The 16,905-nt window shown below is 41.2% G+C and overlaps 1 protein-coding gene and 1 long non-coding RNA gene across 4 annotated transcripts in view; one reads left to right on the top strand and one right to left on the bottom strand.

Moving 5' to 3' along the window:
* The window catches only part of COL15A1 (collagen type XV alpha 1 chain), a 359,120-nt gene that overhangs the window by 24,810 nt on the left and 317,405 nt on the right, over window positions 1–16,905 (bottom strand). For all 3 annotated transcript variants that reach the window (XM_075826867.1, XM_075826865.1, XM_075826866.1), the window contains 3 exons: window positions 10,298–10,362; window positions 7,124–7,252; window positions 5,034–5,093 (listed from right to left, as the gene is read on the bottom strand). In XM_075826867.1, coding sequence (XP_075682982.1) covers window positions 5,034–5,093; window positions 7,124–7,252; window positions 10,298–10,362 — 254 coding nt within the window. The remainder of the gene's footprint in view (window positions 1–5,033; window positions 5,094–7,123; window positions 7,253–10,297; window positions 10,363–16,905) is intronic.
* LOC142651782 (uncharacterized) overlaps window positions 9,014–16,905 on the top strand; it is a 29,788-nt gene continuing 21,896 nt past the window's right edge. Inside the window, exon 1 of the long non-coding RNA XR_012847712.1 lies at window positions 9,014–9,063. This is a non-coding gene — a long non-coding RNA (uncharacterized LOC142651782). The remainder of the gene's footprint in view (window positions 9,064–16,905) is intronic.

Below are 16,905 nucleotides of genomic sequence, written 5' to 3'. Positions count from 1 at the left end.
GCAAAACTGTAGCGATTCGATGTAAAATGCGTGCAGGAAATTTTCTGCAATTGAAAATCGGTTCTACTTATCTGAATGGAACTTGCAGAATTCCATGCTGCGGAAACAACCACATTCAGATTTAGGGCAAAGCCCCACGTGGCGAAATTGCTCTTGAATTCCGCTGCGGACACTCCGCAGCGTTAATCCGCAGCGGAGCCGTTTCTCCATTGCCTTCGACTTCTTTTTAGTAGGCTTCGTTTAGACGTGGCTGAAAATTCCGCTGCGGAGCATAGGCTGCGGTGCGGAATTTGGTGTCCGCAGCATACAATGGATGTTGCGGACCAGTGGTGGACTGGTTGCGGACTCATTGCGGAAGTTCTCCATTGACTTCAATGGAGATTCTAAATTCCGCAATGAAGTCCGCAGATGTCATGCACATGTTATGTGTGCTGCGGATGCGTCTTGCTTTTTTGACATGACATTTCTTCATTCTGGCTGGACCTATGTATTTCTAGGTCTACAGCCAGACTGAGGAAGTCAATGGGGCTCCCGTAATTACGGGAGCGTTGCTAGGAGACGTCAGTAAATAGTCACTGTCCAGGGTGCTGAAAGAGTTAAGCGATCGGCAGTAACTGTTTCTGCACCCTGGACAGTGACTACCGATCCCAATATACAGCAACCTGTCAAAAAAATTGAAGTTCATACTTACCGAGAACTCCCTGCTTCTGTCTTCAGTCCGGCTTCCCAGGATGACGTTTCAGTCTAAGTGACGGCTGCAGCCAATCACAGGCTGCAGCGGTCACATGGACTGCCGTGTCATCCAGGGAGGTCGGGCTGGATGCCGAAAGAGGGACGCGTCACCAAGACAACGGGCGGTAAGTATGAATTTCTTTTACTTTCACTAGGGAAAGTGCTGTCCCTTCTCTCTATCCTGCACTGATAGAGAGAAGGGAAGCACTTTTACCGCAGTACGCAGCAGCTAGTCCGCATCAATTTACTGCACATTTTGGGCAGATCCGCCGCAGAATCTGCAACGCAGATTCTGTGCGGCATTGATGCGGACAGCTGTGGAGGAAAACCGCCACGTGGGGCCATGCCCTTATGGAACTGATTTTCAGCACAGAAAATTTTTGCAACAAAATCTGCAGTGTGTGACTGCACTCAGGCCACGTTCACATGTGGCAGAATTTTTCCGCTGCAAATGTTGGTGCAGATTCGGGGGAATTACGCAACGAATCTGCACCAACATTTGCATATTTTACAGGTAATTCAGACGTTGCAGATATCACAGCGGACTTGCCACAGATTTCAGAATTTGCATTGCAAAGGCTGAAATCCGCAGTGAAATTCCACAACATAATGTGCACGTTGCGAAGGGGAAATTCTGCCCTGCAGCCTAATTTATGTGCAGTTATTTTCAACAACGTCTGAACTAAGTTTCCTAAAAATAGACAGAAACAAATGTAAAAAACGGCTGCTGCAGATTTCAACAGCAATTCTGCCACGTCTGAACGTGGCCTTACAAGCCATATGTTTATACAGCAATTAAGATGTATTTGTCAAAATCATGTTAGGAAAAATGTCCCCAATTGAATGATTATGGGTAACTTCACATGTGCCGAATTGTACCATCTTTTTGCCAGCTTCTACCAGGTGGAATGACAGTGCCATTTGGCACGTGTAAAGTTACCCTGAGGCTGGGATCACACAGATTTTGTTATTTTTTTCATTGAAAGCCGCATTAAATAACCCCTACAAACACTACACCTGCAGGTTTCTAAATTTCTAAGCGTTATTTTATGGTGTTTTTTAAACTATGTCTTTAAAGGAGAAAACAGCATGAAAAACACAGCACACTAGAGCATGCCAACTAAACAACTAAAAACACAGCTAAGAGCTGTGCTGTGTGTAAATCAGACCTAAAGGGAACGTTTTACCTTAATTTATTACTAATTAACCATCTCACGTCGCCAATCTGTCTATTTACGTAGCTGTAGCATATACGGTACCTCATGCTGCAGTGACGTAAATAGACGTGATACTGTTAAGTGGAAGATCGCACTGAATAACTCTCTGCCATTAAAGAGGTCCGGCATCCTACTGAAGTGACAGGGAGCTGCACAACGGAGACAAACTGAAACCATTGGCACCGGATCCATCACCATTGAAATCAAAGGTGATGGAAACGGAAACCTATGGTTTCAGTTTGTGTCAGTCAGGGATCCGTTCCAATGGAAAGATCAGACAGAATGTCGGAACGGAGCCCTGACTCAGATGTGCACATAGCCTTATCCTACGCTTCCTCCAGACACAGGTAAAAAAATAGACAAAGTAAAAAATAAATAAAGAAAAAAAATTAAGACAAACAAAAAAAAAGCCTGTGAAATATATATGTTTCCAAACACCTCACCTATGCGACACGCACAGTCAGGGACTATTTTCTGTGTCATGGAAGCATTTTACATGGATGCATATAATGATGCATCCATATCACAGTCTCTAATATATAAAATCCACACAAATTATTACCTGTCTCTAGTTTTTGTCTCCTTAGCCCCTCCACCGCCCCTATGTACTATATTTCTACAATAAAAATTCTTGTACATTGGTGCTTTGCGCCCATTTTCAGATCCCACATACCAACTAAAGGTAGGAGGCATGCTAGAAAAAAAATGGTGATCTTTGTTCTCGGATGTAATGGTAATGATGTCGATAGGGCAATATACACGTGTTTGGTATCATTAGACACTGGATAGAGTGGGGATTTCTTTGTGACATAAATTTGGCTAGTTAGGTCCTGTTCACATCAGCAAAGGACTTCCGTTCATAGGTTCCATTCAACCTTTCCGTCGGAGGAACCAATGAGCGGAAAGCCAAACGGAAACTATAACTTCCATTTGCATTACCATTGATTTTAATGGTAATGCTTCCCTTCCAATTGGTTTCAGTTTGTTTCCGTTCCATAAGGTTTCTTTTTTCTTAGCAGAAACAATAGCATAGTCGGCTGTAAACACAGCTTTAGACTAATTATCTAATGAAACTCATGACATGTCCTACATTTGCCCGTGTTTCGCGCTGCACGCACCCATTGAAGTCAATGGGCGCGTGCAAATCGTGCTCGGCACACGGAAGCACTTCCGGGTGCCGCGCGTGATTCGCATAACAGTAGTAAAAACAATGAATGAAAACAGAAAAGTACCACGTGCTTTTCTGTTTGTAAACATAAAACCAAAGTGTCATAATGATGCCGGCTGCGTGAAAATCACGCAGCCGCGCACCATATGCTGATGACACACGGACCTTTTGCACAAAACGCAGCGTTTTTTGCGCGCACAAAATGGACACGTCCGTGTGAATAAGGCCTAACACTAAGGGATCATTTGCAAGACTAGCATAGGAAAACACAACAACGCTCAGGCAATGAGCAAAGGGGCAGGGCCCTTTTTTTTAGTCCAGGGTGATCATGAGCTAATTAATGATAATTCCCATGTGCGCGTGCTGGCCCTTTAAGGCCGGGCACGAGTGTGTGCGTGCGCACCATACGGGACACAGCGAACCAGAGTGGAAGTGAGCGCTGGTGTCTACTTGGGAGGAGATGCGGGCCAGCGCTCACAGATCCATGGCCGCGGCCACAGGGGGGTGAGTAATCCCGATGGTCCACGGCCATGGACGCTACAGTATAATCACGCTGTTAATACATTGCAATGAATACAGTTCAACAAATCCAGTGACTTACAGAGACTTACAGGTGACATCTTCTCTGATTGGATACGTTCGCTTTCCCTTTTCTCTCCATCAGAGCCAGACCGTCATGACGACTTCTCTCAGCCAGGACTCGTCTCTGCAGAGTTTACTGCTCAGCTGTCTATAGCTCTTTTTTTTTCCAGCACATCCTCACCCTGTACATAAACTTCCCATCCTGCAACTGCTTTTAACCTATGTCCTACTGCTGCAAAAACCTAAAAATAATAGTGCCACAAAGATAGTGATCTCTCTTAGTGCCTCCCTTGCAGTAATGATGCCCCCTTAATGCCCTTTCACAGTAGTGATTCCCCCTTATTCCCCCCACACAGTAGTGATGCACCCTTAGCGCCTCTCTCACAGTAGTGTTGACCCCTTAGTGCCTTTCACACAGTAGTAATGTCATCTTAGTGCCCCCACGCATTATAATGCCTCCTTAGTGCCTCCTCATACAGAAATAGTGCCCCTTAAAATTATAAAAGCAATATTCACCTAGCCCCGTTCCCAAGAGGAACAGAGCAGCACATTTTTTGTGCTTCTTCCAATTCGCGCTAACGTCAGAGGTCAGTGAGTGAATGGTGATGGCTTCCTGCTCAACCAATTTATTGAATTGTATTTGCATCATGAGGATGCAGATACAAACGAATGTGGTGCAGGATGACCCGGGCCAAGTAGCAGCCGCTATGGCTGCTACGGAAGTAGTTACACCACTAATTTCGACAGATTTGCTTTACAGCAACATGGATATAAGAAACTTCGATCAAAAAATAACTCCTTTATTTCTACGAGAGTGTTTTGTGAGAATGCTGTATGACATGTGCAGAGGTAAAGGCTTATATATGCAAAAGGACACCAAATAGTTCCTAAATCCGCTATTAACTAAGGAAAATCTTGTATGTTTTTAAACATTACAGATGGGGACAGCGATGGAAACATTTTAGTAGAGACTTGTTTGAAAAAATACTTGTTTTGGTAGACACAACTATCATATAATAATTAATATAAAGTTCATATAACTATTTAAAGCTGGCCATACACCAGTGATTTAGATGGCTGCAACAGCACAAGTTAAAAAACGAAAACTTTTGCTTGTTCTGTGACCTGGACTTGGCTCTATCGATAAAAAAAATCCATTTGAGCAAATCAACTTTTCCACAGATATCGCAAGTATCTAAAACATCTTGTGTATGGACAGTGTAAGGATATTTCTGATGAGAATCATCTTTGTATTCTAATTTCTCTGTATAAAATCTAACAGTATATCCTAGGCATAGTTCATAAATACACAGAAGCATAAACTCAACACTTACATGGCCAGAGATTGCAGGTGGTGGCGGGCTATCTGCAGGAAGCGAAATCAAGCCACCGAGCTGCAAAACAAATTTATAGCATGAGCAAATACAAATTGTTAATGTTCTAACATCAGAAGACAATCAACGAAGAGCCCGCTGTATGAGTTTTGCCGGTCTACCTGTCTGCAGGAATTTTTAACTCTATCATTTCCAGAGTACACAGGTTAGCGGGAACAGTGCCTATGACTTCAGACTTTGAGGGTACTGTAGTTGGCCACACTAGCACTGTGATCTTCCAAACACTTTTACTGACAATAATACTTGTATTATGCAGTATTGTCTTCCGTTACATACAGATAAGAACACTTCTGCTTTATGCATTTGAATGATCTTACCGGCTGTATTTTCAGCTGAGTGAATACTGAGGACATCTTGAATGCACGAACATTAAGTCAAGAACATTGAGTTACAGTAATGAGATTAATAAAAGAAATGTCTTAAGCATAAATATAATAATGTGTAATGATCAGCTAATGTAAAAATAAACTGCCCATTAGAAAAAGATAAGTTTATGGATTCATATAAAAGCCGTATCAAAATATTTAGTTCTAACATATCTATCCACAATTTGAGTTCTGCTTAGAGCTCCAGATCTTGACTTTAAAGTTCAGTGATGTTTAAATCTGAAGATTGAAAAGCTTAGCTGTAAATATGGCCAAAATATCCCTATCGTAAATGAATATTTGCAATTATAGTCCCAAACATTGCTATAGTGCACACAATGTAAGGCCTTACATGCCGGCCACATTATGGATGTGTTGTACGTATCCGTAATATGGCACTCATAGAAACCTATGGCATACACAGAATTCTTCTTTTGAATTCATATGGTATCGAAGAGAGAAAAATTATCTTGACATGATCCATTGGATGCTGGATTTATGGAGTTATTCTGGAGAACTATTCTGTAAGGCAGGTCTGTACGGAGATACCATATGACGACACACTTAATGACTATGGCTCCGTAATATAGAGCCATAGGGACTATGTATGCCTACGTACAGGCTTTGTGTATCAGGGGCAGGACAAGGAGTAGGCGGATACAGGGCTGTGTAAATAAGGCACCAGTGGGCTAGTGCTTAGGGCGGCAGAAATGAAAGAGCAGTAATGTGCATCTTGTGGTCCTATAGCTGTTCTGAAACTACAACTTCCAGTATACCTCAACAGGTATTGGAGTTGTAGTCTCAGAACAGCTGGAGTACTGCAGGTTGCACGCTACTCCTCTATTGTGTAGTATTGAACTTTTAGTAAACTAATGCCAGTTGCTCAGTTATATATACAACCTAAAATTAACCTAGCCTAAATAAGGGTACGTTCATGTTTGTCACAGCTTTGACACTATTTTCATAGAAACACATGGAAAATGGTGGCAAAACTGTGATGTTTTAGGGCATGTTCAGACGTGGCGGAATTGCTGTGGCATTCCGCTGCGGACAGTCCGCACTGGAAATCCGCAGCAGACAGTCTGTCCATTGGTTTCCACACCTTTTTAGTTATCTTCGTGCAGATGTTGCAGACAACTCCGCTGCGGACCATAGGCTGCGGTGCGGAATTTGGTGTCCGCAGCATACACTGGCTGTTGCGGACTTGATGTGTACTTGTGGCGTAATTTCTCTATTGACTTCAATGGAGTTGCAAAATTACGCAATGAAATCCGCAGATGTTATGTGTGTTGCGTTGCGGATTGCTTTCGCGACCAGGATATTTCATCATCCTGGCTGGACCTATGTGTTTCGAGGTCTAGAGCCAGACTGAGATGGAATGTTTTAAAAAAAAAAAAAGCAGGATGTACTCTTCACCTGAATCCGCAACGACTAATCCGCAGCATTTTACTTCACATTTTAGGCAAAGGCGCAACTGAATCTGCAACGCATGTTATGTGCGGCATTGATGCGGACAGTTTCTACAGAAATACGCCACGTCTGGCCATGCCCTTAAGGTGAACTGCTAATACCAGTCACAATCAGACTCAGTGCCTAGAGCCGCGCCAGGTGTAAATACAGCCATGTTAAAATACAGATTATTATAATAATTACTGATATTTGTACCTGGAGTTTTCTCCATCCACCACGAACACGAACAAACACCTCACTGCTCTCTGTCAGGTAAATCAAGGTGCCTTCTGGTACTAAATGTGTTCTTTGCAGCATCTCATCAATATTTTTTGTTGCCGTTGCCTATGAAAAATAAATAATTATACATACTACGTGGCTGGATTCACGTGGCTGTGACGCACGGTCCATATCTCACGGACCGAGCTATGCCGTGTGAATCCAATCTAAATTTACAAAGACAGTAAAAAATTTAATTGGATAAATTAATTATAATTAGCTGGATATGCCCCACACATTCCAGCATATCCAAATAAGCGCTGTTCACACAAGCGTATTGGTAAACGTCCATAATACGAACAAATGTCGGATGATATTCCATCAGTATTAGGCCTTGTTTACGCATTTTGTTTGCATTTCTTAAGCTAAAACCAGAATTGGATCCAGCTGAACAAATTCATATGGCCTTCCTTTATATATTTCTACTGTTTAGATTCAGTTTCTGGTTTTGACTTAAAAAATACATGCAAAATTTGCAGCAAATCTGCGCTGTGTGAGCAAGGTGTTAGGGCTCGTCGACACGTAATGGAATTGCTAGCAGGATTTCCGCTGCAGAAAAACACCATTTCCTGCGTTTTTTACTGCAGAAAATGGTGCGTATTTTCCTGCGCTTTTCACAATGATGGGAGATGGTGATATGTCCTCTGAAAAACGCAACAATTCTGTCCACTTTCCGCAGCAGGATTCGACATGCTACAGTACAAAACATACGCACCGCAGCTCAATTTCTGGTCGGAAAAATTTTACGCAGCGTGTGGATGAGATTTGTTAAATCTTACCCACTTTGGTGCTACTGTATTCTGCTGCGTATTATCCGTCCGCTATTGCGGATGGAAAATGCGCAGCAATTCCGTTACGTGTGGACAAGCCCATAGGGTGGATTTAGGCACAGCAGATTTTGATGCAGAAATTTCTGTTACTAAGGCCTTATTTACACGAACGTGTTTCACGCCCATGATACGCGCGTGAAAATCACGCGCGTCGCACGGACCTATGTAACTCAATGGGGCCATTCAGACATCCATGTTTTTCACACAGCGTGTGACCGCTGCATAAAACTCACGACATGTCCTATACTTGAGCGTGTAATGCGCATCACGCATCCATTGAAGTCAATGGGTGCGTGAAAATCACGCGCAGCACATGGACGCACTTCCGTGTGCTGCGCGTGATTCGCGCAACAGTAGATCAAGAAATGAAGGGAAAAATAAAACCACCTCCTTCATTTATTTTTCTAAACATCAAATCCACATGTCATAAGGATGGTATATGCTTGAAAATCACGCAGCCATGCTCCAAGCACTTATGACACACGGAACTGCAACGCGCAAAAAAAACACAGCGTTTTTTTGCGCGCGCATGTGTGAATCCACCCTAAGTCTGAGTTCCCACATAGCTTAAACTCTGCAGGATTTCCGCAACGGAATTGTGTGCGGAAATTCCACAGCATTTACAGTAACAGCAAAGTGGTGAGATTCAGAAAATCTCATGCCCACGCTGCGGAAAAAAAACGGAGCGTAAACGTTAATAAATTGACCTGCGGTGCGGAATTTAATTCCACGGCATGACAATTTATGCTGCGTTTTCATTGATATTCTGCTGCGGGTTTCCCCCATTAAATTCAATCGGGATGCAAAACCCACAACAGAAAGCCATGTGTTGCGACTTTTGGGGCGTATTCGCAGCGTTTACTCTGCAAAAATTGCTACGTCTGAAAAAAATAAACATACTTCGATCGCCATCCTTCTTCGTGCAGTCTGGCCTCCTGGGATGATGTTGTATCCCATGTGACCGCTGCAGCCAATCACAGGCTGCAGCATCACATGGCCTGAAACGTCTTCCAAGGAGGTCGGAGCGGACATCTTAGGAGGGAAGAGGTAAGTATGTGCGCTTAATTACAACACAATGTGGTGCGATTTTTCGGACTGAAAGTCCTGTGGGTTCCAGGTCGGATACGCTGCGTGTTTTTTACGCAGCACATCGGTCCCGTGGGAACCCAGCCTAAGGCCTTGGTCATACAGTGCAGACTTGATGCAGTTTTGCATGTATTTTTTCTTTAAGCCAAAATCAGTAACGGAACCTAAACAGAAGAAATATATAAAGGTAGGCCTTAAAGTGTCTCCTCTTCTGGGTCCAATTCTGGTTTTGACTAAGAAAATGCATGCAAAAACTGCAATAAATCTGAACTGAATGTGAATAAGACCTAAAGGTTTTTGTGCTTAAAAAGCAAATTCCGGAAGCTGTTATTCAAGAGGAAAGATGAGAAAAGCATTACTTTCAGCATTTACTTTTTACATGTTAATATAAAAAAAAAAGATAAGTTCTGCTTGTATTATCTCTTATATTTAAAACAAATTTCAAGTATCTTAATTGTTTTTATCATTTGTTCTATGGAAGTTGCTTTTACTTCTTTCTCTCCCTTCTCCTTTTCGAACACAATTTTTGTTCTTGGACAATATCATGTACATGGACTTCGCATGTCTGCACATAGAGTAGTAAATTGACAACTGGGTATAAGCAAACCCCTTGTCAACGGGCATGTCCCTTCACACTCTGACACAATCCAAACAGTGGTGACTATGACAGACTGTATGGGGATACACCCTATTAACAAGGGGAATAATAACATTCAGTTGTCAATTTATTCATAGATTTCAAGGAGGAACAATAGAGGAATGACAATGCAGTGTGCTAGGGCAATGCCATGTACATGGACTTAGTATGTCAGTACACAGGATAGCTAAGGGATCATATAATGAACCTGTAGGCGCTCTGTGTGCTGCTGTATGTTGCCTCCATGGGGTACTATATTCCCCACTCGCTATTTCTGTAATATGGCACATGATGTAACATGCTATGTGCAATTGTGTAAAATCAGAGACAAACAGAGGTACTGTATTTATTTGAACCCATATTGTAACGTATCTAACATTAAGTAAACAATTTCATGTTTTATATAAAGTAGTCTAGCTTAGATCTATGTCCCATTTTTATGTTTCTCATTTAAGGCTCTGTTCACATCTGCTTTGGAGATGCCTACGTTTGTAAGTTACATTTTGAAAAAGATGATAAAAAGAATGACGTATAAAAAAAACAAAGCAGTGAACATACCAAATTTCTAGATCCTGGAATTCCTGGTTGACCAGGTGGTCCTGGTGGTCCGGGAATGGATACTGCTAAAATATTAATAAAATATTTATATATATTATATAAGAATTCATACACAAATTTGAACAATGCTGATGTCAGATCTACATCTTAAAATGTAGTTATGTAATACAAAAAATGTTCAGGCAATTTGGTAAAAAAAAAAAAAAAAAGCGTATCCAGTTAATGACATTATTTTGGTCAGAAGTTTAACTTGCTAATCGACAATTAAATTGCTATTTGGTCACATTTCAAAGACTGTAAGAGGATAAAATGTCAAAGCATTAAAGGGGCTATTCAGTCATAAGAAATTGATGGCCTTTCAGAATAGGCCATCAATATGTGATCGGTGGAGGTCCAACTACCATTACCCCCGACGATCAGCTGATTTGAAGGAGCTGCGGCGCTCATATGAGTACTGCTTACTCATTTCTCACCTGCTCGTACTGTGAACCGCCGACATGCTAGTAGCGGAGGCTCACAGTATTACACCCTTTTCCCATTCAAGTGAAGTGGCCTACAGTATGTGTGTAAAAAGTAAAAAAATGATCAACATTTACCTTATGTGTGTAAAATTGGTCGCTATTGCTCATAAGGTTCACACCATGTTTTTGTATCCTGTTGAAAGGTACTGTTTTGTTTATTGGCCAAATTAACCATTAAAACAGACAAAGAAGGACAACGAAATGCCAAACGCTGGTGTGAACCAAGCCTAATAGGGTTCACTTCACGTTTGAGCATCCTGTTCAATCATCCTGTTTATTTATTTTTTCTTATGAAAAATAAGAAACAGATGTCAAACAGGATGGTGCAAAAGGATTCCTATTCTGTAGCATCATGTTGCCATAGACTAAGGCCCTGTGCACACGAAAGTAAAAACGCCCGTAATCACGAGCCGTAATTATGGCCCCTAATTACGGGCCTATAGACTTCTATTGGCCACGGGTACCTCCCCGTATGCTTACGGGAAGGTGCCCGTGCCGTTGAAAAAATGTTCACGCCGTAATTACGGCACGGGCAGGCCCATAGAATTTTATGGGGCTCCCGTAATTACGGGTGACAACGTGTGTGCACCCGTAATTACTGGAGCGTTGCTAGGCGACGTCAGTGGATAGACACTGTCCAGGGTGCTGAAAGAGTTAAACGATCGGCAGTAACTCTTTCAGCACCCTGGACAGTGACTACCGATCACAATATAGATCAACGTGTAAAAAAAATAGAAGTTCATACTTACCCAGAACTCCCTGCTTCTTTCTCCAGTCCGGCCTCCCGGGATGACGTTTCAGCCCATGTGACCGCTGCAGCCAATCACAGGCCAATCACAGGCTGCAGCGGTCACATGGACTGCCGCGTCATCTAGGGAGGTCGGGCTGGATGTCGAAAGAGGGACGCGTCACAAAGACAACGGAAAGGGCTGCCCCTTCTCTTTATCCTGCACTGATAGAGAGAAGGGGCTAACGATTAGTGCAGTGCAATTTTGCAGCGAAAACGTGCCCGTAAATACGGGTGCAATACGGGTCGAATACGTGTGACCAAGGACCCATATTTACGGCAGTATTTACGGGAGGAAAAAAATACGTTCCTGTGCATGAGGCCTTACAGTGTATAGGAAAACGGATCCATCAGGACCCAGTTATTCATAAGGATAGAAAATAAGTCAGTCTCCGTTTATCTGTTCCGTTGAAAAAGCGGATGCTGACAGAAACTTGTAACGGAGACTAACGGACATTTTTAACCATGACGGAAGCCCAATTAAAAATCACAAGTCATCCCGCAAAAAAATAAGCACTATATACTATATAACTTTGGTATCGCCGTAATCGTACTGACCCTCAGAATTATTATAATATTTATATCAGATAGTAAACTTAAAGAGGCTCTGTCACCTGATTTTGCAACCCCTATCTGCTATTGCAGCAGATCGGCGCTGCAATGTAGATTACAGTAACGTTTTTATTTTTAAAAAACGAGCATTTTTGGCCAAGTTATGACCATTTTCGTATTTATGCAAATGAGGCTTGCAAAAGTACAACTGGGCGTGTTGAAAAGTAAAAGTCCAACTGGGCGTGTATTATGTGCGTACATCGGGGCGTGTTTACTTCTTTTACTAGCTGGGCGTTGTGTATAGAAGTATCATCCACTTCTCTTCAGAACGCCCAGCTTCTGGCAGTGCAGATCTGTGACGTCACTCACAGGTCCTGCATCGTGTCGGCACCAGAGGCTACAGTTGATTCTGCAGCAGCATCAGCATTTGTAGGTAAGTAGCTACATGGACTTACCTGCAAACGCCGATGCTGCTGCAGAATCACCTGTAGCCTCTGGTGCCGATGTGTCCTCGCTCGTCTGACACGATGCAGGACCTGTGAGTGACGACACAGCGTGATCTCTTGAGAACACGGCTGTGTCTGCACTGCCAGAAGCTGGGCGTTGTGAAGAGAAGTGGATGATACTTCTATACACAACGCCCAGCTAGTAAAAGTAGTAAACACGCCCCGATGTACGCACATAATACACGCCCAGTTGGACTTTTACTTTTAAACACGCCCACTTGGACTTTTGCAAGCCTCATTTGCATAAATACGAAAATAGTCATAACTTGGCCAAAAATGCTCGTTTTTTAAAAATAAAAACGTTACTGTAATCTACATTGCAGCGCCTATCTGCTGCAATAGCAGATAGGGGCTGCAAAATCTGGTGACAGAGCCTCTTTAAGATGCAAATAAAGAATAGCGAAATGTAATTTTTTTCCATTACCTCCCAAAAAAAGTTAATGAAAGTTAATCAATAAATTATATGTACCACAAAATGGTGTATTTTTTAAAAAATACAATATTTCCCGCAAAAAACACACCCGCACACCGCTATTTCTACAATTTTTTTTAAAAGTTATGGCTTCTGAGATGCGAATATCAAAAAATAAATCGCTCTGTCATTAAGGCCCAAAATAGGCTACAGAGTGATAGTGGACCAGGATTTTCGCTGCTATATATGTGCCTTGTATGACAGTCATGATAGCAGTTAGGCTCCACCCACTACTTGGATTTAAGCCTGCAGAGGGGAAAACTGCAAAGAAATTAAGTATGCTGTGTTGCAATTCCATAGTTACTACAGTATACATTTTGCTGACATACACATGATGCGTATTATTTGCAAATCCACAGAGTAATACAGTAGCAGCAAAGTAAATTGCATTTTAAGTAATTTCATCTACACATTGAACTGCGGTGTGGATTTTAAAATCCGCCGCATGTAAATTTATCTTGCATTTCCGTCTCAGAATTGTATCTGACAAGTATATATATAAAAAAAAAAAAAAAAAAGCACCAAAATACATAAATTGAAATGCTGTGCATTTAAACATGAAAATATCGTTAGAAAATCTCCAGAATTGGGGAGACCAAAAAGCTGGTTTTAACCCCTTCTCGCTGGAGTTAGTTTTGACCTTTCTGACAGAGGCTCATTTTCAAATCTGACGTGTCACTTTATGTGATAATCACTTAGGAATGCTATTACCTATCCAAGCGATTCTGAGATTGTTTTCTCGTGACACAGTGGACTTTATGTTAGTGGTAAAATTTGGTCAATACATTCAGTATTTAATTGTGAAAAACACCAAAATGTAGCAAAAAATTGCAAAAATTAGCATTTTTATACATTTAAATGCATCTGCTTGTAAGGCCTTATTCACACGAGTGTTGAATACGTCTGTGTGATGGCCGTTAAAACCACAGCCGTCACACGGATGCATGTTTTTCAATGGGACCGTTCAACGTTTGAAGGGTCCGTTGAAAGATAGAATCTGTCCTATTATCTTCCATTTTCATGGATCTCTCCATAGGCTCAAGTCTACGGGGATCCATGAAAATGGAACCTGCACAGTGGCACCTTGGACGTGAAAAACTTCACGTTTTTCATGTCCGAATTTCCCCACGCTCGTGTGAATCTAGCCTAAGACAGATAGTAATACCACACAAAAAAGTTACTAGGTAACATTTCCCATATGACTACTTTAGATTGGCATTGTTTTTTTAAAATCCTTTTATTTTTTTCTAGGATGTTACATGGCTTTAGCAGAAATTTCTCACATTTTCAAGAAAATTTCAAAACACTATTTTTTCAGAGACCAGTTCAGTTCTGAAGTGGCTTTGGAGGGCCTATACTTTACAAACCCCCATAAATAATCCCATTTTAAGAACTGCATCCCTCAAAGTATTCAAAACAGCAATTAGGCACTATGTCAAGTTTGAAGAGGTCTTGTCTCACCAAAACAAAGGAAATACCCCAAAAGATATCCCATTTTGGAAACTAAATCCCACAAGGAATTTATCTAGGGGTGTATTAAGCATTTTGACACCACAGGTGTTCCATAGATTTTATTAGAATTGGCTGTGAAAATAAAAAATTTAATTTTTTCAAATAAAACATAGAATTGTTTTTATTTCAACAATGACTAAAGGAGAAAAATCAGCCCTACATTTGTAAAACAATTTCTCCTGAGTACAGCAATAACACATATGTGGACATAAATGGCTGTTTGAACATGGCAAGGCTCAGAAGGGAAGGAGCGCCATTTGGCTTTTGAAACTCAAATTTTACTGAAATGGATTGCAGAGGCTATGTCGCATTTTCAAAGCCCTTGAGGGGTCAAAACAGTGGAAACCCCCCACAAGTGACCCCATTTTGGAAACTACACCCCTTGAGGAAATTATCTAGGGGTATAGTGAGCATTTTGACCTCACAGGTTTATTGCAGAAATTACTGGAAGTAGGCCGTGAAAAATGAAAATTACAATTTTTTCCAATAAAATGTAGGATTAAATAATATTTTTTAAATTTCCACAAGAACTAAAGGAGAAGAAGCACCCCAACATTTGTAAAACCATTTCTCCCGGGTACGGCAATACCCCATATGTGGTTAGGAACGGCTGTTTGGTAGGGCTTAGAAGGGAAGGAGCGCCATTTGGCTTTTGGAATGGTTTCTGTGCGCCATGTCGCATTTGCTGAGTCCCTGTAGTACTAGTACAGTGCAAACACCCCAAAAGTGACTCCATAAAGGAAACTACCCCCTTTGAGCAATCATCTAGGGGTATAGTGAGTATTTTGACCCCAAAAGTTTTTTGCTGAATTAATTAGAATTAAGCAGTGAAAATGAAAAATTTAATTTGTAAAGATGTAGTTTTAGATCAACATTTTTCATTTTAACAAGGATAAAGAAGAAAAAGCCCCCCAACATTTGTAAAGCTATGTCTCCTGAGTATGGTAACACCCCATATGTGGTTATAAACTGCTGTTTGGACATATGGGATGGTTCAGAAGAAAAGGAGTGGTATTTGACTTTTGGAGCGTAGATTTTGCTGGAATGGTTGATGTCGCATTTGCAAAACCCCTGATGTACCCAAAAAAAGTGACCCCATTTTAGAAACATTTATCAAGGAGTATATTGAGCATTTAGACCCCACAGGTGTGTTTCACAAATTAATACGTAGTGGATGATGCAAAGTGAAAATTTTTATTTTTCCACTGATCTGCCATTTCACCACTCAATATGTTGTGCCCAGTTTGTGCCATTGGAGATTGTTACCTCCAAAATTCTTAAGCCGGTTCTTCCGGGTATGGCCATGCCTTACTTGTGAATGTAAACTGCTGTTTGGGCACATTGTAGGGCTTAGAATGGAAGGAGCACCATTTGGAGCGTGGATTTTGCTTGGTAGTAGTTTTGTTTGGCGTCTTACTGGTTTTTCAGTTTATAATGTGGGGGTATATTTGGGCTGAGTATATCAGGGCATAATAAGAGGGTATATTAATGGTATAAATAATACAATTATACATAGATGTAAAGCAATCCGTTATGCACAGGCCAGTGTCGCAGTAATGAACGATGTTCATTCTTATCCCCCTGTTGTAACACTCTGCACCTTTTTGGGGACTTTTCCTCCTTTGTAGTTTGGGAAAACTTGCTGGGAAAGTGTTTCCCTCGTATAATACGGGCACCCTCGCTTCCAGAAAATGTGCTACGTCCCTTCCCTTCCTAATTACTAGGGTCCTGAAACTAAAGGAATAGTCCCCTCCGGCCTGCACATCGGGATGTTTTTTCATCACCGAAATTACTAGTACCATAACTTTTTTATTTTTTGTTGATGGAGTTGTGTGACAACATGTTTTTTGCGAGACAAGCTGTAGGTTTTATTGGTGCCATTTTGGGACACATGACTTTTTGATCACTTTTTCTAAAAAAAATTTGTAAGAGGAAATTACCAAAAAGAAGCAATTCTGGAATTGTTTTTTATAGATTTTTTTTTTTGCCATTCACCGTGGGCCATAAATTGCATGGTAACTTTATTCTGCGGGTCGATATGATTATGGCAAAACCAAATTGATATCGTTTTTTTTCATGTATTGTAGCTTTTGTACAATAAAATTAGTTTTAAAAAAAATATATATATATATATTTTCGGGACGGGCTGTCATTTTTATTGGTACTATTTTGTGGTAAATGTGACTTTTTGATTACTTTCGATCAATTTTGACTCAGAATTTTTACGCAGCGTGTGGATGAGATTTGTTAACCCTTAG

The sequence above is a fragment of the Rhinoderma darwinii genome, chromosome 5 (genome assembly GCF_050947455.1).
Source record: "Rhinoderma darwinii isolate aRhiDar2 chromosome 5, aRhiDar2.hap1, whole genome shotgun sequence".
Lineage (NCBI taxonomy): Eukaryota > Metazoa > Chordata > Amphibia > Anura > Rhinodermatidae > Rhinoderma > Rhinoderma darwinii.
This window is presented reverse-complemented; position numbering and strand designations above follow the sequence as displayed.